This window comes from Bombina bombina, chromosome 2 (genome assembly GCF_027579735.1).
Source record: "Bombina bombina isolate aBomBom1 chromosome 2, aBomBom1.pri, whole genome shotgun sequence".
In the NCBI taxonomy this organism is placed as follows: domain Eukaryota; kingdom Metazoa; phylum Chordata; class Amphibia; order Anura; family Bombinatoridae; genus Bombina; species Bombina bombina.
The window spans coordinates 815,986,340-816,009,429 of record NC_069500.1 but is presented as its reverse complement, the minus strand read 5'-3'; the positions used below and the strand labels follow the sequence as shown (position 1 = coordinate 816,009,429).

Here is a 23,090-nt window from a genome sequence, read left to right as displayed (position 1 = left end):
AATATAGCAAAGTGGGGTTGGCAGAGTTAGGGAAATCCCTGACAGCAGTCTCCCTGAGTGAGTGTGTGGTCACTTGGTTTTCCTCTTTTGCTCCCTTGCTCAAACTGCACTTTGCCTTTGCTGGCTATAGGATAACACTGTATATCAAGGACTGTGTGACTTGCTTGTATGGTCACTGGAGCCTGTTGATCTACCAGACTGTACTTGACCTTTATGAAGAATTTTATTTAGTGCACATTAATATTGTGCCGGCTAGATTTCCTTTAGTGGGGGGTTTTGGGGACAGTGTTTATCTGTTTTTATATATGGTTTAAGTAATAAAAAATATTTTGTGTTAGAGCTACTACAGTGTCCTTTGATATATTCTTTTAAACAGAGTGCAGGTATCTAGAATTTTGGGTGTTCGGATTTGGAATACACATTTTCTTTTTCTAAATTTAGTATGAATTCTGATTAAGTATGACGTCTTAGAAGTTATGGACTTGCATATTTAAACCATTTGACTTGGTCTTGAGATACAGGCTCCTCATAGCTTTTCCTTAAAGATATTGGACTAGGCTAATCATAATCACAAGTAAATGTATACTGCACATGTTGTTTTGAAATTTGTTCCTACATTGTATATTGTGACTATGAACCTGTAAGCTCTGTATTATAATTTATGTACATATCTAACATTCTATCCCATTCAACAGGTCAGTAATGTAGTCTTCTTTTTGGTTGGCCCACTAATGATGTACCTGCTGCACCCGTATGCCCGTAGTCGCTCATTGGTCGTACATCTTGTCTGGCTCATGTTCATTGTTGTTGGTAAGAAAAGTGGTCAAATTAATAGTTTTCACAAAAATTAGCATTGGAATAGGAGTGGATGAGAAAGATCTTTTAATTTATTAAATGCCCCTTTTCAAATATATTCATCAGTGATATTGAAACCGAATTATACTAACACTTCAGGAATGTAGGGGGGACAAGGGTCCCCATAGCATATAGTGGCCATTCTGAAATTGGAAAAAAAATAACAATTCTAAAAACAATGAACATAAGAGATTGTGGTTTATGATACAATAGCAATCTTCAATCTATAGTACTATTCATAACAAAATGATTACATGTTCACAACTCTACAGTAGCTATGTTTCCATATATATCATAATCTTTTTTCATTATATAACAAACTGAGCAAAATAAATCTGGCATCTTGAACAATTTTCAGTTGTTCTTCAGTAGATATCTTATATTATACTCAACTCAACCACCCTTAGAAGATATAAATACTTTATATGGCATAATAGATTTAAACTTCTAAAAACATCCAATTGGTTTGTGGGTGTCAATATAAAGCGGTTGATAACATCTTTGTTTCCTGTAGGTCTCTTCTCTACATACTACCATATGACCCTCAGTTACTTTGGCCAGCTGCTTGATGAGCTTTCCATCCTGTGGGTTATTGCTATTGGCTATTCTGTTTGGTTCCCCCGGCCATACTTTCCAGTCTTCATAAAGGACAGGTAAGACCTCCATGCACTGCCAGCCTGGTGATTTGTGGTTCTTGACAACAATGACCTGTTGACATTCTGTATTTCTGTCTGAAGGGTTGGCAAGCAGAGGGTCTGTAATCATCTATTCAGTTGGAAGGCTCTTCAAACAGTCGTTTCTTAATCATATTCTTGCATGAAGGCTTGTCAGTCTGGGACTCGGTAATTGCTAACTATCTCTCTCTATCAATGGTCTATCTGTAATTCCTTATTCATCTACCTTTTTAACCATTTGTGAGTGGATCGTCAATCAGACATTTTCGGGGGTTATCAATTTATTTACTTTTGCTAAATACAAAACCCTTTATAGTCTTCACAGTAGTATGATCCTATAAAATGTCAAATATTTTGTGGTTATAAGTGTTAAAGTGTTATTTTTTATTCATAAGTTTGTAAATGATGAAGTCTTATTTTGTTTGCTATTTATACTTTTTATTTTTTTCATAATCGTATCTGTATTAATATTACCATAACATTTCTCATAACATGAGCAAAAGCGAAAATACAAGTACAGAATTTGTCATAAAGCTACATAGTACAGGCCATGTTAGATCCTATATACACTATCTAGGTATATCAGCATAGTAACAATTGATATTACATTTAAAAAACAAAGAACATAGAAGTACAAGATTATCAAAATGTCACACAAAACAGACCAAATTAGATTTTATATGCAATACCTAGACATATCAACATAATAGCAAATGATACTGGTTTATATAATTCAAATAGAAACAAAATATTACAAAGTAATACGTTAGGAGTATAGGCCGATAAAAGTAATACATGAACTTAGAAATATCACCTCTAAATAGGCATTACTTTAAAAATAGCCGTATGTTACATATAACGACCCTCTTTATGGAAAAACAAGATAAAACATATATACAGTATAGGGCTAAAATGGAAAAATTCAGTCAAAACTTGTAAGTTGTATCCGGGAGCGTGAGAGTGGGGGAAAAAAAGTCTTATTTTGTTATTGAATTATTTAACATAGGCACAGGCATATGGTATATTGTAGGGAAAGATGTGAGATGAGGAAACGAGGAGCAGACAAGGTTTACCGCTGGGTTTTAGGTTTGATAAGCCAAACCTTAGCTGAAAATGTCACAGAAAAAAGTGCTAAGATCATGAAACAAAAGCCTTTGATCTTGAAAGAATTTTAGTGAAACACATTATAAATAAAGGGTGTCATATGAATTTAAACAGTATGTCACCTGTGTTCTAAGTCTATAAAAGCTTGCAAACCACTGATTTAGACTTATTCTGAATTATGTAGTATTTTAAGAAAGTGGCTCAATTATTAAATATTCTCTGATTTGTCCACAAGTGGTTGCAATTACGATACTCAATGATTTCTAAATATATTATCAATTTTCCCTGTCCTCCACTTTCCAGGAATCAGTTTGGAGCAGCCATCTTTTTTGTGGCTGCAATCTGCACGGGGATGTCATTTGTGATGCCTACAATCAATGCTTACGCACTAAACTGTATCAGCTTCCATATATTGTACATAGTGGTGAAGGAGATTAGAAAGTAAGGCACATGTTTCGATTCATAACACACATGTTTTCCTTACCCTTGCTTTACAAATGTACGTGTATGTGTGTGTATATATGTGTGTGTTTAGGTGTATGTGTGTGTATATACAGGGAGTGCAGAATTATTAGGCAAATGAGTATTTTGACCACATCATCCTCTTTATGCATGTTGTCTTACTCCAAGCTGTATAGGCTCGAAAGCCTACTACCAATTAAGCATATTAGGTGATGTGCATCTCTGTAATGAGAAGGGGTGTGGTCTAATGACATCAACACCCTATATCAGGTGTGCATAATTATTAGGCAACTTCCTTTCCTTTGGCAAAATGGGTCAAAAGAAGGACTTGACAGGCTCAGAAAAGTCAAAAATAGTGAGATATCTTGCAGAGGGATGCAGCACTCTTAAAATTGCAAAGCTTCTGAAGCGTGATCATCGAACAATCAAGCGTTTCATTCAAAATAGTCAACAGGGTCGCAAGAAGCGTGTGGAAAAACCAAGGCGCAAAATAACTGCCCATGAACTGAGAAAAGTCAAGCGTGCAGCTGCCAAGATGCCACTTGCCACCAGTTTGGCCATATTTCAGAGCTGCAACATCATTGTAGTGCCCAAAAGCACAAGGTGTGCAATACTCAGAGACATGGCCAAGGTAAGAAAGGCTGAAAGACGACCACCACTGAACAAGACACACAAGCTGAAACATCAAGACTGGGCCAAGAAATATCTCAAGACTGATATTTCTAAGGTTTTATGGACTGATGAAATGAGAGTGAGTCTTGATGGGCCAGATGGATGGGCCCGTGGCTGGATTGGTAAAGGGCAGAGAGCTCCAGTCCGACTCAGACGCCAACAAGGTGGAGGTGGAGTACTGGTTTGGGCTGGTATCATCAAAGATGAGCTTGTGGGGCCTTTTCGGGTTGAGGATGGAGTCAAGCTCAACTCCCAGTCCTACTGCCAGTTTCTGGAAGACACCTTCTTCAAGCAGTGGTACAGGAAGAAGTCTGCATCCTTCAAGAAAAACATGATTTTCATGCAGGACAATGCTCCATCACACGCGTCCAAGTACTCCACAGCGTGGCTGGCAAGAAGGGGTATAAAAGAAGAAAATCTAATGACATGGCCTCCTTATTCACCTGATCTGAACCCCATTGAGAGCCTGTGGTCCATCATCAAATGTGAGATTTACAAGGAGGGAAAACAGTACACCTCTCTGAACAGTGTCTGGGAGGCTGTGGTTGCTGCTGCACGCAATATTGATGGTGAACAAATCAAAACACTGACAGAATCCATGGATGGCAGGCTTTTGAGTGTCCTTGCAAAGAAAGGTGGCTATATTGGTCACTGATTTGTTTTTGTTTTGTTTTTGAATGTCAGAAATGTATATTTGTGAATGTTGAGATGTTATATTGGTTTCACTGGTAAAAATAAATAATTGAAATGGGTATATATTTGTTTTTTGTTAAGTTGCCTAATAATTATGCACAGTAATAGTCACCTGCACACACAGATATCCCCCTAAAATAGCTATAACTAAAAACAAACTAAAAACTACTTCCAAAACTATTCAGCTTTGATATTAATGAGTTTTTTGGGTTCATTGAGAACATGGTTGTTGTTCAATAATAAAATTAATCCTCAAAAATACAACTTGCCTAATAATTCTGCACTCCCTGTATATATGTATGTTTGTATTTGTGTGTATCTAAATATGTGTGTTTATTTGTGTGTGTGTTTGTGTATATATATATGTGTGTGTGTGTGTCTGTGTGTGTTTGTGTGTATGTGCATATATGTGTGTGTGTTTCTGTGTTTTTGTGTATATATATATATATATATATATATATATATACACAGTATATGTGTGTACATATGTGTGTGCTTGTGTATATATGTGTGTGTTTATAGATGTGTGTGTGCGTATAAATGTGTGTTTATATGTTTGTATGTGTGTGTTTGTGTATATATATACTGTATATATATATATATATGTGTGTGTGTGTGTGTGCATGTTTGTGTATATGTGTGTGTGTTTCTGTATATATGTGTGTGTGTCTGTGTATGTTTGTGTATATGTGTATGTATGTGCAAATATGTGTGTGTGTTTCTGTGTTTTTGTGTGTGTATATATACTGTATATATATATATATATATATATATATACAGTATATGTGTGTACATAATCATATGTGTGTGCTTGTGTATATATGTGTGTGTTTATAGATGTGTACGTGCATATATATGTGTGTTTATATGTTTGTATGTGTGTGTTTGTGTATATATGTGTGTGTGTTTGTGTATATATGTGTGTGTGTTTGTGTGCATATATCCTCCTAACATTCCGATTAGGACGCTTATCTCTCCCCTACACCTAATACATGTACAATAGAATATGTGCATCTCATTATCTCCTAATACAAACATGTCATTACATATGCCTCTCATCCCTTCCGTTTATACTGACTTAAGAGGCCTGATGATCAAAAACTCGCCAACATGGAGAGAAGTCAAGTAAAATCTTTGGGGGGTATTTATAACCATTCAATGTTAATGTAGTTGTCTGGTTAATGTAGTTGTCACCGGTGTGGAGAGCTTTAGATCATCTGGCCCAAGGACACATATCTTACTACTTCCAAGAGTTCAGTATCTGATGCCAAAGATGCAATGTGTATCTCTGTCCTTGTTTAGGTGTGAGAATAAGGACATACATCATTTGGCCCTCTTGTCATTCTCCTTGTGGTTTGTGGCCATTACCTGCTGGCTCAGTGATCGCTTATTCTGTGGCTTCTGGAAAAGAATTAACTTCTGTTATCTGCACAGCATCTGGTGAGATCACAAAAAAAACATGGCATCCTGATATATGACAGAAATAGAAAGAAACTAAAAGCCTAGATTCATAGACGCTTGTGAGGTTGCCAAGATGGCCCTCTTTATAAAGGTAAAATCTTGTTATAAATGTATTGAGTATCACTTTGCCTATCTTTCCAAAGGTATCATTTTTGTGTGTTCTATGGTTGCTTGAGGTGCCCAATACTTTATATTTTATACATCAAATTATATTAAATATTTGTATGCTTTTTTCATTATGCTAAAGTAGGTTGTCACATTATTTTTTTTGTAGAGGGATTTGTTTTTGGTTTGTGGGATTTTTCCTTTTAATATGTTTGTCCTGTAACGTTTTGATGTAATTTTGTGATGCACAGTAAGACTTGTTATATACACTGAGAAGTGAATGGTTACAAGACAGATATGGTTCCATTGATTATAATGGAGCTTAACTACTAACTCATGACTGGGTTGGGTACAAATCTATTTTAATTGCACAATTTCTTAATTGGAATGTTGTTGTTCACAAAGAACATACACTTTTTAAATTCATTTTTGTTAGCAAATTTATTTTGTTCTCTTGGTATCCTTTGTTGAAAGTATATGTCCATATCATCAGCAGCAGTTACAATGCACTACTGGGGCCTATCTGTTGATTGGTGGCTACACACATGTGCCTCTTATCATTGGCTTGCCATGTGTGTTCAGCTAGCTACCAGTAGTGCATTGCTGATTTCGAGCTGACTGTAACTATGTGTTTAATCCATTTTCAGGAGTTAAACCTATTTATATACAAGCAACAGTGCGATAAAAACATGTTTAACATATTAGAGCATTTTCTTTTTGCAGTATTATATCCATTTCATATCACAAACTTGTTTTATAGAATGTATTGATACACAAAAAGAAGAGTTATGGAAAATTGAGCCTGACCTACTTCTTATTTTGCAATGTTCATTATTTTTTTCAGGCACATCATGATTTGTGTCACCGTAGTATACAGTAACACGCTCTTCTCCTATTTCGATGCGCAGTATGAGATTCCAGAGTGTCATCCGCAAGTTCGATACTGGCCTTTGAAGTCTCTTCGTATTGGTATCCCATACTTGGATATAACTAAGAACAATGTACCCAAAAAACGCTGCTAGTTAAATATCAACTAACATATGTGTTTTCCTTATTAATAATTGTTTTTATATTAATATATTTATAATAAACCTGTATGTTTAAACTTTTTAATTTGAGTTTTTGTAGTTATTCATTTATTTAACAGAAAAAGATGCTCTCTAGGAACAGAAAATAATTATTTCTAATTCTGTACCAACGTGAACTAATCACTGTGACATATTTAAAGGGACCTGTCCTCTCACGGCATTGATACAGGCTTAAAGGGACATTGTACTCAACTTTTTTTTCATTGCTTCATTTAAAAGAGGACATTTTAAAATGCATTTTTTCCTTTTTTTTTAAAAAAAATACTCATGTTCCTGTCCTAGATAAAGCATTTTCCTTGTCATACATGTAGAGGTGTGTCCCTCTTCACATTAAAGTAGAGGCAGTTGTCTTTAAGAGCCAGTGAGGATTAGTAGGGAGCACAAAAACAATATTGCAGTATTAGTTTAAAGGGACACTAAACCCAAATTGTTTCTTTCATGATTCAGGTAGAGAATACAATTTTAAACAACATTCCCATTTACTTCTATTATTTAATTTGCTTAATTTTTCAGATATCATTTGTTGAAAACTTGCAATGCACATTGGTGAGCCAATCACACGAGGCATCTATGTGCAGCCACCAATAAGCAGCTACTGAGCCTATTTAGATATGCTTTTCAACAAAGGATATCAAGCGAAACAAACACAGATTTTAGTTCATTTTTTTTTTAGGAAAAAAAGTACTTTCTGTAGAATTGAATGAATACTGCTCTTTCATATGCATGATATAATTGAGTACACTGTCACTTTAAAGGGATATGAACCCCTTGCAAAAAAAAATATTTTGTGATTCAGAGAGAGTATACAATTTTTTAAAAGTTTCCAATTACTTCTATTATCAAATTTGCTTTGTTCCCATTGTATTCTTTGTTGAAGAGATACCTAGGTAGGTGTCTGAGCATTATGTGGCTCCCATCTAGTGATCTTGCAAATTGATAACAATTTGCAAAACAGCTGCCATATAGCGCTCCAGACTCATGCACGCTCCTGAGCCTACGTCCCTGTTTTTCAATAAATGATACTAAGAGAACAAAGAAAATTTGACAATAAAAGTAAATTAGAAAGTTGTTTAAAATTGCACGCTCGTTTGGAATCATGAAAGTAAGATTTTAGGTTTTATATCACTTTAAGGATTTTAAAAAAAAATTATTTATGGACTTTAACCCCTTAACGACCAACGACGTATGGGGTACGTCCTGCAAAAAAATGCAGTTAATGACCAAGGACGTACCCCGTACGTCGTTGGTCTTTGAAAGCAGTGGAAGCGATCCTGATCACTTCCAACTGCTTTCATGTTATAGCAGTGATGCCTCGATATTGAGGCATCCTGCTATAACATTTTTTAGCCGTGTGCGCGCGCGCGGGTGCGGGAGTGGGAACCCTACACTATGGAACAAGTAAGGTGGTACTTGGTGGGAGAGAGGGTGGGAACATTATACATTTTAAGGATCTGGGAGGGTGGGAGGTTGGGGGTTGAGGGGGGGCAGCTACACTACAGAAAATAGTAGTTTTAAAATAATAAAATAAAACATTTGATAAAAAAACATTTGATTTCAAACTGGGTACTGGCAGACAGCTGCCAGTACCCAATATGGCGCATAATAAGGCAGAGAGGGGGGTTAGAGAGCTGTTTGTGGGGGATCAGGGAGGTTGGGGGCTAAGGGGGGATCCTACAGAGCAGAATTATTATTATTTATTTTTTTTAAATCCCCAAAAAACTCTTATTTTAGTACTGGCAGACTTACTGCCAGTACTTAAGATGGCGGGGACAATTGTGGGGTGGGGGAGGGAAGAGAGCTGTTTGGGAGGGATCAGGGGGTGTGATGTGTCATGTGGGAGGTTGATACCTACACTAAAGCTAAAATTACAATTACTACAAGCTCCCTACAAGCTCCCTAATTAACCCCTTCAATGCTGGGCATTATACACGTGTGGTGCGCAGTGGCATTTAGCAGCCTTCTAATTACCAAAAAGCAAAGCCAAAGCCATATAAGTCTGCTATTTCTGAACAAAGGGGATCCCAGAGAAGCTTTTACAACAATTTATGCCATAATTGCACAAGCTGTTTGTAAATAATTTCAGTGAGAAACCTAAAATTGTGAAAAATGTAACGCTTTTTTTTATTTGTTCGCATTTGGCGGTGAAATGGTGGCATGAAATATACCAAAATGGACCTTGATCAATACTTTGGGTTGTCTACTACATTATACTAAAGCTAAAATTAACCCTACAAGCTCCCTAATTAACCCCTTCAATGCTGGGCATAATACACGTGTGGTGCGCAGTGGCATTTAGCGGCCTTCTAAATACCAAAAAGCAATGCCAAAGCCATATATGTCTGCTATTTCTGACAAAGGGGATCCCAGAGAAGCATTTACAACCATTTATGCCATAATTGCACAAGTTGTTTGTAAATAATTTCAGTGAGAAACCTAAAGTTTGTGAAACAATTTGTGAAAAAGTGAACAATTTTTTTTATTTGATCGCATTTGGTAGTGAGATGGTTGCATGAAATATACTAAAATGGGCCTAGATCAATACTTTGGGATGTCTTCTAAAAAAAAATATATACATGTCAAGGGATATTCAGGTATTCCTGAAAGATATCAGTGTCCCAATGTAACTAGCGCTAATTTTGAAAAAAAGTGGTTTGGAAATAGCAAAGTGCTACTTGTATTTATTTCCCTATAACTTGCAAAAAAAAACAAAGAACATGTTAACATTGGGTATTTCTAAACTCAGGACAAAATTTAGAAACTATTTAGCATGGGTGTTTTTTGGTAGTTATAGATGTGTAACAGATTTTGGGGTTCAAAGTTAGAAAAAGTGTGTTTTTTTCCATTTTTTCCTAATATTTTATAATTTTTTTATAGTAAATTATAAGATATGATGAAAATAATGGTATCTTTAGAAAGTCCATTTAATGACGAGAAAAACGGTATATAATATGTGTGGGTACAGTAAATGAGTAAGAGGAAAATTACAGCTAAACACAAACACTGCAGAAATGTAAAAATAGCCTTGGTCCCAAACGGACAGAAAATGGAAAAGTGCTGTGGTCCTTAAGGGGTTAAACCTATGAAGCAATCATAATGATCAGCAGCAAGTTTAGCAAAATCTTCTAAATGGCATTTCGTTATTTTCATGTTTCTTAAATCGGTGACTGCACAGGACAGGTATCTTTTTAATGGGGGAGAAAATAAAAGTTCTGCTCTGAAACAGAGCATCAAGGATATCAGAAACGTACTATACCAGGCCATCAGCCATTACAAGTGGTTGGTTAATGCTACCACAAGTTTGCGGTAGCAATTAGGTCTCCGTAAATTAACCACAGGTCAGATCTCTAGTTAATTTAAAAAAATATCCAACAATTGCCCCCAAAATAAAGTGTAGTGTTGCTTTTTAAAATAAAAAAAAAAGTAGAATCTTTATATACATATTTATTTAACCTTTGCTGCCTTTAACTAAACTACATACTGGCAGACTGTCTGCCAGTACCTAAAATGGTTTTGAACAGTGGGGGAGGGAAGAGAGCTGTTTGGGAGGGATCAGGGGGTGGGAGGTGTCAGGTGGGAAGGTAATCTCTGCACTAAAGCTAAAATGAACCTTACTAGCTACCTGATTAACCCCATTCACTGTTAGGAATAATAGAAGTGCGGTGCGCTGCTGCCATTAGAAGCCATCTAATTACTAAAAAGCAATGGCAAAGCCTATATGTCTGCTATTTCTGAACAAAGGGGATCCCAGAGAAGTGTTTACAATCATTTGCCCCTGTGTGATAATACATGAAACTGGCATATATGCATTTTGTGATTGGCTGGTGGCTGTCACATGATGCATTAGGGGAAAAAAAATCTACTACTCACTTGAAATTCAAACTAAGTGCTTTTGTGTTGTCTTTTAATTATACATTTATTGAATCTGCTATTCTACTATGTTTAGTGGTCTTTTAAATAAAAAGTCTACATTCTCATATGCTCGTATGGCTCTCTAGAGTTTTTCATTTAGCACTCACCTTCTAAGATTAAAGTATGTGCATAACATATGATGTGCAACACATGTTACAGTAAAGCAATTGCTTTGATCCCATAATGTCTCTGTTTCTGTCAAATCGACAAACCACCTGCATGAATCATCTATGTAGGGGAACATTTGCTCTGCTTCTCTGTAGTGGGCTCATTCCTGTTCTCTCTTGTTCCATATACCTATATTGGGTCCTTTTTAAATGAAACTATTCATATTGCTGTTAAAAAAAAACAAAAAAAAACTCCATAATACCAGATAATTTGAGTTTGAATCAGCAAGTCCAGGCAGCAGGTGACATCATCAAAATGTTCTTGCTGTTGCCATATCCACCTAAACACAAGGTCTTACTTATGTCTTTTAAAATCAAACACAGAACATCCTATATTATAAAAGGCCAAGTGTGTTTGTCCGAAGCTGTCATGCGCAGTAGAGACAAACACACTTGGCCTTGAGATAGGGAGCGCGAGGTACACAAACAGCTGTGAGGTCTGGGGAGCGCGAGGTAAGCTACTCAACAGCTGTGAGGTCTGCTGCGTGAGAAGCGGCCACGCGCTCCCCAGACCTCACAGCTGTTTGTGGCCGACGGGAGCGTTGCGAAGGGGGGAGTGGCCGGGCGTCGCGAGGGGCATGACCGGGCGTCGCGAGGGGCGTGGCCGGGCGGGTGTCGCCGCGATGGGGCGTGGCCGGGCGGGTGTCGCCGCGATGGGGAGTGGCCGGGCGGGGTCCCGCGATGTGAAGACAGAGCCAGAGAGGGAGCAGGAGAGGGGGGGAGAAGGGCCAAAGAGGGGGGGAGAGAGCCAAAGGAGGGGGGGGAGAGAGCCAAAGGGTGGGGGGAGAGAGCACAAGAGAAGGGGGGGGAGAGAGCACAAGAGAAGGGGGGGGAGAGAGCACAAGAGAAGGGGGGGAGAGAGCACAAGAGAAGGGGGGGAGCACAAGAGAAGGGGGGGGAGAGCACAAGAGAAGGGGGGGAGCACAAGAGAAGGGGGGGGAGAGCCAAAGAGAAGGGGGGGGAGAGCCAAAGAGAAGGGGGGGGAGAGCCAAAGAGAAGGGGGGGAGAGCCAAAGAGAAGGGGGGGAGAGCCAAAGAGAAGGGGGGGAGAGCCAAAGAGAAGGGGGGGGAGAGCCAAAGAGAAGGGGGGGGGAGAGCCAAAGAGAAGGGGGGGAGAGCCAAAGAGAAGGGGGGAGAGTCAAAGAGAAGGGGGGGGAGAGCCAAAGAGAAGGGGGGGAGAGCCAAAGAGAAGGGGGGGAGAGCCAAAGAGAAGGGGGGGAGAGCCAAAGAGAAGGGGGGGGGGAGAGCCAAAGAGAAGGGGGGGGAGAGCCAAAGAGAAGGGGGGGGAGCCAAAGAGAAGGGGGGAGGAGAGCCAAAGAGAAGGGGGGAGGAGAGCCAAAGAGAAGGGGGGGAGAGTCAAAGAGAAGGGGGCAGAGCCAAAGAGAAGGGGGGGGGTGCCAAAGAGAAGGGGGGGGAGAGCCAAAGAGAAGGGGGGGGGAGGGGGGGAGAGCCAAAGAGAAGGGGGGAGGGGGGGGAGAGCCAAAGAGGGGGGAGAGAGAGAGCCAAAGAGGAAAAAGAGCCAAAAAGGAGAGAGAGCCAAAGAGGAAAAAGAGCCAAAAAGGAGAGAGAGCCAAAGAGGGGGGAGAGAGAGCCAAAGAGGGGGGAGAGAGAGCCAAAGAGAAGGGAGGGAAGAGCCAAAGAGAAGGGGGGAGGCGAGCCAAAGAGAAGGGGGGGGAGCCAAAGAGAAGGGGGGAGGAGAGCCAAAGAGAAGGGGGGAGGAGAGCCAAAGAGAAGGGGGGGGAGAGCCAAAGAGAAGGGGGGGGAGAGCCAAAGAGAAGGGGGGAGAGCCAAAGAGAAGGGGGGGGGGAGAGCCAAAGAGAAGGGGGGGGAAAGCCAAAGAGAAGGGGGGGAGAGCCAAAGAGAAGGGGGGGAGGGGGGGGAGCCAAAGAGAAGGGGGGGGAGCCAAAGAGGGGAGAGAGAGAGAGCCAAAGAGGAAAAAGAGCCAAAAAGGAGAGAGAGCCAAAGAGGAAAAAGAGCCAAAAAGGAGAGAGAGCCAAAGAGGGGGGAGAGAGAGCCAAAGAGGGGGGAGAGAGAGCCAAAGAGGGGGGGGGGGAGAGAGCCAAAGAGGGGGGGGGGAGAGCCAAAGAGCGGGGGGGAGAGAGCCAAAGAGCGGGGGGGGGGGGAGAGAGCCAAAGAGGGGGGGAGAGAGCCAAAGAGGGGGGGAGAGAGATAAAGGGGGGGGAGAGCCAAAGAGGGGGGAGAGAGAGAACCAAAGAGGAAAGAGAGCCAAAGAGGAGAGACAAAGAGGGGGGAGAGAGAGCCAAAGAGGGGGGGCAGAGCCAAGGGGGGGCAGAGCCAAAGAGGGGGGGGCAGAGCCAAAGAGGGGGGGGAGCCAAAGAGGGGGGGAGAGAGCCAAAGAGGGGGGGGGGAGAGCCAAAGAGGGGGGGAGAGAGCCAAAGGGGGGGAGAGCCAAAGGCGAGGGAGAGAGCCAAAGGGGGGGGAGCCAAAGGGGGGGGAGAGAGCCAAAGGGGGGGAGAGCCAAAGGGGGGGGGGGAGAGAGCCAAAGGGGAGAGAGAGAGCCAAAGAGGAGAAAGAGCAAAAGAGGGGAGAGAGCCAAAGAGGGGGGGGGAGAGCCAAAGAGGGGGGAGGAGAGAGCCAAAGAGGCGGGAGAGAACAAAAGAGGGGGGAGAGAACAAAAGAGGGGGGAGAGAACAAAAGAGGGGGGAGAGAGAGCAAAAGAAAGGAGGGAGAGAGCCAAAGAGGGGAGAGAGAGAGCAAAAGAGGGGAGAGAGAGAGCAAAAGAGGGGAGAGAGAAAGCAAAGGAGAGGGGGGAGAGAAAGCAAAAGAGAGGGGGGAAGAGAGAGCAAAAGAGAGGGGGGAGAGTGCAAAGGGTGGAACCGCTGTACTGCAAAAAATGGCCTGTGTACACGGGCTTTAGTACTAGTAATATAATAAAGGGACACGGAACACAAATTTTTTCTTTTGTGATTCAGATAGAGCATGACATTTTAAGCAACTTTCTAATTGACTCCTATTATCAAATGTTCTTCATTCTCTTGGTATCTTTATTTAAAAATACAAGAATGTAAGTTTAGATGCCGTCCCATTTTTGGTGAGCAACCTGGGTTGTTCTTGCTAATTGGTGGATAAATTAATCCACCAATAAAAAAGTGCTTTCTAGAGTACTGACCCAAAAAAAAAAGCTTAGATGCCTTCTTTTTCAAATAATGATAGCAAGAGAACGAAGAAAAATTGATAATAGGAGTAAATTAGAAAGTTGCTTAAAATTGCATGCTCTATCTGAATCATGAAAGAAAAAAATTGGATTCAGTGTCCCTTTAAATTGACAACTATTATCATAAAAGTAAAAAGGTTAAATTCAAAATTGGGATCAGTTACCCTCTAGCAGTACACACACATACACACACTCACACAAATACACTCACATACACAGACACACATACACACACACATACAGACATGCACACAGACACACACAGACATACACTCACACAAATACACACGTACACAGACACACAGACACAAGTGTGTCACAAACTCACATAAATACACACACACACACATAAAGACAGACACATACACACACATACATATACACACATATACACACACACATACACATGAAAACATAATGAATGCACATCTGCAAAGATAATACCATTATACAACATTTTAATTCATTTTAACATTAAACATCAGCATTCCTGCTGATATTTTTGCACTATTTAACTGATGTGAGTGTTCACAAGTGTTTATTATAATAAGTACACATTAAAGCATTTTTTACACAATTATAAAAATTCAAGGGGTCACAACCAAAACAAGTGATTTGCATGTATTTCTACCCTGAATAAATGCATGTGGCTTAACTAAGTTAATGCAGAATTAATAATAATAATACTAATGATAATAAATAGTATTGTATTTGTTATTTAATTTGCCTTCATATAAAACAGCATATAGATAACTGAAAATATTTATTAGCCTTCTATTGGTCTGTTCATCACATAAAAATGGAGGTACACTTTTTCAGATTTTAATTACCAATTCACTATGTTCCTTACACAAACTCACCGGGATATTTTTCCTTAATAATTAAACTTATTATCACCACCACTTCTCTCCAGGGATTCAAGTGAATCCACATCCACCATATGGTCATGGATGCCCCTTCAAAGAGTGTACCTTAAAGGGACATTAAACACTCGGAGAGAGCTCTTCCAACTTTATCCGCCCCTTTCAGTGGGTGTCCCAGCATAAACTTATTAAAAGTGCTAAACTGGGAGCTTCAAAGTAGGTATTAAAAATGTTTTTTAGCTGATTTTTAGATCAGTATCTGTGCATATTCTTCTTTATAGTAGTGTCTATTACATGCAGTTATATGGAAATTGGTGTATACTGTCCCTTTAATGTTACTGCGCAATATGTTGGTGCTTTATAAATAAACAACAATAATAATAATAATGGTGGATCTTGGTGATGTCTTGGGCCTTAACAGAGCTTAGATATAGGTTTCTTCATACTTTTGCCCTAATCCAGCTTCTTTGTTACAGGCCAGTAATTCCGAATCTCTGGGGCTAGTGGTGCCAACCATCTTGGCCAACTCATAACTAGCCTAAAAGGGACATTAAACAGTAAATACATGCTAGATAGAATGATACATTCAAAGAAAAGATTAGTCCATGAGTAACATGTAGATGTATTTTTTAAAGTTTCATTAGTTGTTTAAAAAGTGACAAAATAAGTGTAAAGTTTTAGTGTCTATAAAACACTGGGAGCTGCCATGTTGTAACTTGTGTTACCTTCTCTGCTGTGGCCAATTAGAGACAGTTATAAATAGGTCACTAGAGTGTGCAGCCAATGGTTGTGCTGGATTTAACAGTGTTCTACACTTCAATTTCTAACAGGAACTGAAAAGCTCACAATTTCAGAATGGAATTACAGGCAAAGAGGACAAAATAAATAATGAAAGTATATTGCAGAGCTGTTTTATATATACAATTTATCATTTTATATTACCATCTCAAAGTGTTTAATGTCCCTTTAAGAACAGGGGGCTATGATCAGCTCTGAAAGCTTTCCCGTCTGTAACGACAACACATGGTCGTCATCCACACTAAAAGCATTGCGACTCAACTATGAATATGACTCATTATATAACTCTCAGGGGCGGCTCTAACATTGGTGCAGCAGGTGCAGTGGTACAAATGCTAGAGGGGCCCATAGAAGCCAGTCTATACAGTCTATACATTGGCTAGTGCCTTTGTGGTCATTATCTGTAGAGATGCTCATCATCATCATACTGCACAGTATACTCATCAGTGTACAGATACTCACATCATTACTCAGTGCATTGTGTTCACTATTAGGGTCAAATTATGAGTGGCGCACTAACAGTTGCACACTAGAGATATCGGGTTTATCGTGGCTGTTTCTGTGGGTCGGAAGTAGCATGCATATTACAAGTTGAAAGTAAACGCGTTTGCTCGAGCTCACAGTTCTTGTTAACTCTTACGCTCAAATAAAAGGTTGCACAAAATACTTAAAAAAAATACAATTAAAAGTACAGATACACTCATAATAACACTGTCTAATAAAATATTATTGGAAAAAAATGGCAATAAAAAGCTATAATGGCTCAAAGATATGAGGTCTCAGGTGTTAAGAAAAAAAGGCTGCAAAAGACTAACATAGAGATTTCTGTACATACATATACATGTCTAAATAGATAGATGTTTAGATGTTTATTTACAGACATTCATATACATAAATACATATGTATATATATATATATATATATATATATATACAGTATATATATATATATATATATATATATATATGCATTGGAACTTTTTGCAGTTAAGTGGCTGAAAACTTAAAATCATATTTATGTAATTTTCATGTTTAATAAAGTTTTTAACTATGTTTGTACTGTAAATATTTCAAATTCCAATGTTCTTCACATAGGGGAATATGTTCTAAGCATTTTTAAATAGATATTCCTAAATATACAGTGTATCTTTATATATCAATACCTATATAGTGTATATATATATATATATATATATATATATATATATATATATATATATATATATATACATATATATATATATATATATATATATATATATATATATATATATATGTGTGTGTGTGTGTGTGTGTACCAAATACCATCAGATATATATAGAAATATGTATTTATAAATAAAAAGAACAAATTCTTCTATGTGAAGAACAATGGAATGTAAAATATTACTATTTTATGTCGGGTTAGCACACTTGAGAACATGTGATTGGGTTTGCAGAACTTGTTATATTATGTTATAAACTGGCAATGAGCACATTGTGCTATATAATGATCATTATAAAGGGTAACATGCTCATTATCAGTGTTTGTGGGTCTTTATGTGTAGATAGATAGATATGTGTATATATATATATATATATATACAGTCATGGTCAAAAGTATTGGTACCCCTGCATTTCTATTAGATAATGCAACACTTCCCCTAGAAAATCGTTGCAATTACAAATGTTTAGGCATTCTCATGTTTATTTCTTCTGTTTGCATTGGTACGACACAAAAAAATGGAGACAAAAAAGCTAAATCTGACACATTCCACACAATATCTGCTAATCGCAATAAAGCAAAGCGCAATAAAATAAGGTATGCCTGTATATAAAGTAATATTTTGGGCTGGCTAGAAGCTTAGGGCTTGAAATTTTTATACCTGTTATTACTATTGATTATTACTCGGGAGGACCCAAAAACAAGCTCGCACCAGGGCCCTCTGTTGAGTAGGTCCACTACTAATAACTTTCATACAGTACAAAGGGTGCCCACTTATAAAAACGTCTTGTCAGTTGCCATTAGTAATTGACATACAACTTGGCTTGCCAGTCTATGGTTAGCCATGCTTATGCACAGATCTTCTGAGGTCTTACCCACATAAAACACACTGCACAGTATACCTAATTCATTAGATACATTATAAATTTAGCAGTGCAATTTCATATTTAGTCCTACATTTCCAGATAATACGAGGATTTGTAAATACTTCCCCTGCAACACTGCTTTACATACTGAACGTTCTGAGCTTCAGTAGCAACTTAACCTGGAACCTGAAGATATTTTATGTCCCCAATAGCATTGTAATTTTTTGTTTGTTGCCACAATATCTCAATTATTGCATATTGTTCTCACACCCCTTTCCTTATCAATAGCATAATAGCATATGTAGTTACAAAGTCATTGTTTCATCAGTACTATTGCTTTTCACCTTTATTCATGATTTGCTTTGGCACATCTCATTTTTTTAGTTCATCTTTTACCTTAGCTAAAATAGCCCCTTGCAATAAACATAGTTTCTATTACTAGCAACTGAACAGTGCATGCCTAGTTCCTTATCTTTATTGTTCCTTATAGTATAGAGTAATTGTGCCACTGGTATAACTGGTATTTCTACTAAGTTTGAGGGAATGCAGATTGAAAGTCAAATTCATTTTAATAGCTCTAATTTCTAAGTGATATCTGTAAAGTCAAAATTACATTGATACAGTGTGACATTTTAAACAATTTTCCAAGTTTCTTCTAAATAAAATAGTACAGACCAGCATTCAAAACCACTTTTAGATTTCCATAGTATTTGTGGAAGCAACAACTCCTGGGTTTCCCCCATAGACTCTAAAAATACCCATACACATATATATATCTCATATATTGGGAATGCAACCTTTATATATATATATATATATATATATATATATATATATATATATATATATATATATATAAATATTTATTTCTTCCAATGTACTTCTATTATCAATTTTGCTTAGTTCTCTTGGTATCCTTTGTTAAAGAGTCATTCTATGTGAGCTCGGGAGCAGCAGTGTTTGCAACCATGTTTATACAATGTTATGCATATTTGCGAACACTGCTAAAAACGTGCACGTTCATAAGCTCCTATTATCGTAACTATCTTTATAATTCAACAAATGATACAAAAAGAACAATGCAAATTTGATAATAGAAGTAAATTGAGAAGTTGTTTAAAATTGCATACTCTATCTGAATCATGAATATTTCATTGTGTCCTTTTAATGAATTATGTTATCTTCTTTGGCCTGTATCTTTTTCTAGCAGATAGGCAATGCAAAAAGGTGAGAGAATAATGTCATGCATAGAATATTTAAACACTTTGCCTGGAACAATAACACTGTTTAAATTTAAATTGAAAGTAATACTACAATATCAGGTGTGTATGTCCTGTTAATCTTCACTGAGTGACAATGACAACTGGTAGGAGACAGCAAAACAGTTTATTCAGGAAGGGAACATGCATAAAAAACCTTTTTTAAAAGTGCATTCTTTTAAATGAAACAAAGGGGTTAAATTACTGTGGTGTCTTTTTAAAGGGACATCAAGCTGTAGTGTATTAAATTGTAGACTAATAGCTAATTTACCTTCATTTTGTCATTTGAGATAGCTTTTTTTTCCTGTTGAAACCACCACCTATACTGAAAATATAAATACTGCAGTATTCAATAGAGAAGAGCACAAATCAACCACCCAGTTTGGGGGATTGTGGCAATATATACTGAAAGAGATAGAGATAAGGAGACCTATGCCTCCTCCACATGCACAATTAAAGAATAGTTTTTATGTAAAGTAGATAGTTTGTGAGAGAAGCTTTGACATTAGCCAATAATTCCATTGTTAAACTTACCTCCAAAGTCCACACGAAATCATAGCAAGATTGTCCAAATATGTCTAACCCTTGATGAAGAAAACATTAAAGCCTCTGGCACTGTAGAGGTTAATTAATGTGCACTGTAAATGGTTGTAACAAAAAAGAAAAACAACAGTTAACACAAATCCTGATAATAAATAACTGGGGAGTGAGATATAGGGTGTAAAACTATGACTGTATACTGAATAGGGCTAAAGTGTTTTATGTCACACTATAGTGTAAGGAGCCAACTGGTCTCACTGTAACTCTTTACATACAAATAGACTACACAGGAGACGTGTGAATCTCAGACTCATGGAGCCTATTCTAATCTAAAAGACCTTGTTTACATTGCTTTGTTGTTAGTGCTATTTACTTAATCCTTTTTTTACCTCATTTCCTTTTTCCTCCCCCATCTTTTTTTTTGCAAACTTTTTTTTTTTTAATTAAAATGTTTTGTAGTACTGAATAAACTGATTTGATTGTGGTAAACAATAACTTTTAGTAGACTAACTTAATAGTTTTATAGGTGAGGCACACAGCCTTTCAAATTCCAAAGTGTTATGTTAATTGGTAATCTATGTTTTTTATTTTATTTTTTTATTTGGTCTGGTTAATCTACTGAGTGTTACATCAGGAAAAATAAATAAAAATAAAATAAAAGAATAAGATCCAATGGAATATACTATTGATATCTATATCCTTTTAGTTGAAAATGAATAATAAAAATACAATATATAATATCCCTAGACTAGTACAATTAGTGAATATATAGATTTGTTTTCCCACAACATGCTGTAAATTCCTACATGATTACTGCATTTCCACAACTTAGATTCCACATTCCAGCCTTTTGGCAACATAGCAAACATAAAACCTGTTGCTCATGTGCTAACAGGTTATATGTTAGAGCATTTTATTTTTGCACCATTGCTTGTATATAAATATGTGTTGAACCTCTTCAAAATAATTAAACACATAGTTAAAGTCAGCTTCAGAGCAGCAATGCACTACATGAAGGTAGCTGAAAAGATTTGGTGAACTAATGATAAAGAGACAAATGTGTTTATCCACCAATCACCACCCAACCCTCAGTTGTGTAGGATATCTAGATTCTAGCAAACAACTACCAGGGGGCGCTATAGTGGCAGAAATAATACAGGGAGTATTTGCATATCATAAAAATCAATATACAATAAAAACCTTGCAAGTACTGATTAGCAAATCTCAAATGGGATATAAATCCATTAATGTGCCAGGATATGTACATATTGGGCTAGATTATAAGTGCTTGCGCACAAGTCACGATTGTGGTAAAAAACGTTTATAATACAAGCTGAAAGTAAACGCGATTGCGAAAGTGCAATTGCATTTTACACTCTGCAGGTTAGTGCCACTGAGAAGCTCACATCAAGAGTAGTGAGTTAAAAAAAAGTTGCACCAAACACAGTATAAAAACATTTAAAATTGCAGTTACATTCATATCAACACTATCTAATAAAAAATATTCATATAAATATTAATAAAAAATGTTATAAAGGCTCAAATGTATATGGCAGATGACAAGGTGTTTGACTGCAAAGGGCTATATTGTATATGTATATTTATTCAATATCAATATTTAATAATAAACTAGATTACGAGTTTTGAGCGCTGTAGGGAAATTAACGAACCCCCTACAGCGCAGCCATTACAAGTTTTTCAAAACCCGGCTTGTGCGTGTGATATGGGGTTTTTAAGCTCCATACCGCACCAAAAACAAGCACTGTTTTGACGTGCTTGTACAGGCTTCCCCATAGACATCAATGGGGAGAAGGTGTCAGAAAAAAACCTAACACCTGCGATCGTGGAAAGAAAAGCTCTGTAATGCAGCCCCATTGAAGTCTATGGGGAAAGAAAACTTGGTTTAAACCTAACACCCTAACATAAACCCCACGTCTAAACACCCCTAATCTGCCCCCCACCGACTTCACTGACACCTACATAATGTTATTAACCCCTAATCTGCCCCTCCCGATATCGCCGCCACTATACTAAAGTTATTAACCCCTATTCTGCCACACACCAACATCGCCACCACTATATTAAAGTTATTAACCCCTATTCCGCCTCTCCCCGACATTGCCGCAACTAAATAAGGTTATTAAAGGGACAGTTTACTCAAAAATTTTCTCCCCTTTAATTTGTTCCCAGTGATCCACTTTACCTGCTGGAGTGTATTTAATTGTTTACAAGTAGCTCCTTTACCCTTATATTGGCATTTGAAATTGTTAATTTAGCATGTGGTATCCCCACCTATTCTGAAAGTTTGTGGCCGCGCGTACCAGCTATAGATAAGCTTTGTAAACACAGCCAGCAGAAGAAATTACACTCCCAGTGTGATAAAGCAGAGATAAGGTAATAAAATGTTGATTTTCCATTGTTCTCTCAAAGTATTGGTGATTGTTTTAAGGACAGATATAAGATAAAGAAGCAGGTATATGTGCACAATGTGATGCAGTAATGAGATCTGATTATACCTACAAGCTCAACCTATTTTATTAGGCTGTGGCTTCAAAACACAAAATCAGAGCTTTAATATACAGAAATAAACCTTAAAAAGCAATTGTAAACACATTAAGGGAAAAACTATTTTACAGTATACTGTCCCTTTAACCCCTAAACCTCTGGCCTCCCACATCACTACCACTAAATAAACCTATTACCCCTAAACCACCATCCGCCCACATCACAACAACCTAAATTATACTATTAACCCCTACACTCGTATTGGGGATCTGGAGGAACGAATTGCAACACTACATGAAATTCAGACACTTGAAAGGGAAATGGATAGGACTGAGCTGGTTGTTAATGGTTCCAGCAGTGGGAATGGGGAGGATTCAGATGAGGAGACTCCAGGATGTAGCTGGGTCACAGTAAGAGGGCGAAGTAAGCGGAAGAGACAGGCCAGTTCTGAGCTGGTACACCCCAATAGATTTGCAAGATTAAGTGAAGATGTTGGGGATATCAGTTCAGGGGTGGCAGTGTCAGAGAGGGCCGTGTTGCCTAGTATAGTGAACAGTCCTTTAGCTGTGGAAGAGGAGCATACTATGGTGGGCAGTCCTTCAGTCATGGAAGAGGGGCATACAAGTCAGGGCCAGAGGCAGATGTTGGTGGTAGGAGACTCTATTATAAGGAAGGTTGATAGGGTAATTTGT

At 38.0% G+C, this 23,090-nt stretch overlaps 1 protein-coding gene across 1 annotated transcript in view; it reads left to right on the top strand.

The window, feature by feature from the left end:
* The window catches only part of ACER1 (alkaline ceramidase 1), a 29,020-nt gene extending 21,972 nt beyond the window's left edge, over positions 1-7,048 (top strand). Inside the window, exons 2-6 of the mRNA XM_053700096.1 lie at positions 696-810; positions 1,370-1,508; positions 2,937-3,074; positions 5,763-5,900; positions 6,871-7,048. Of these exons, the coding sequence (XP_053556071.1) occupies positions 696-810; positions 1,370-1,508; positions 2,937-3,074; positions 5,763-5,900; positions 6,871-7,048 (708 nt within the window). The remainder of the gene's footprint in view (positions 1-695; positions 811-1,369; positions 1,509-2,936; positions 3,075-5,762; positions 5,901-6,870) is intronic.
* Positions 7,049-23,090: the final 16,042 nt, after the last annotated feature.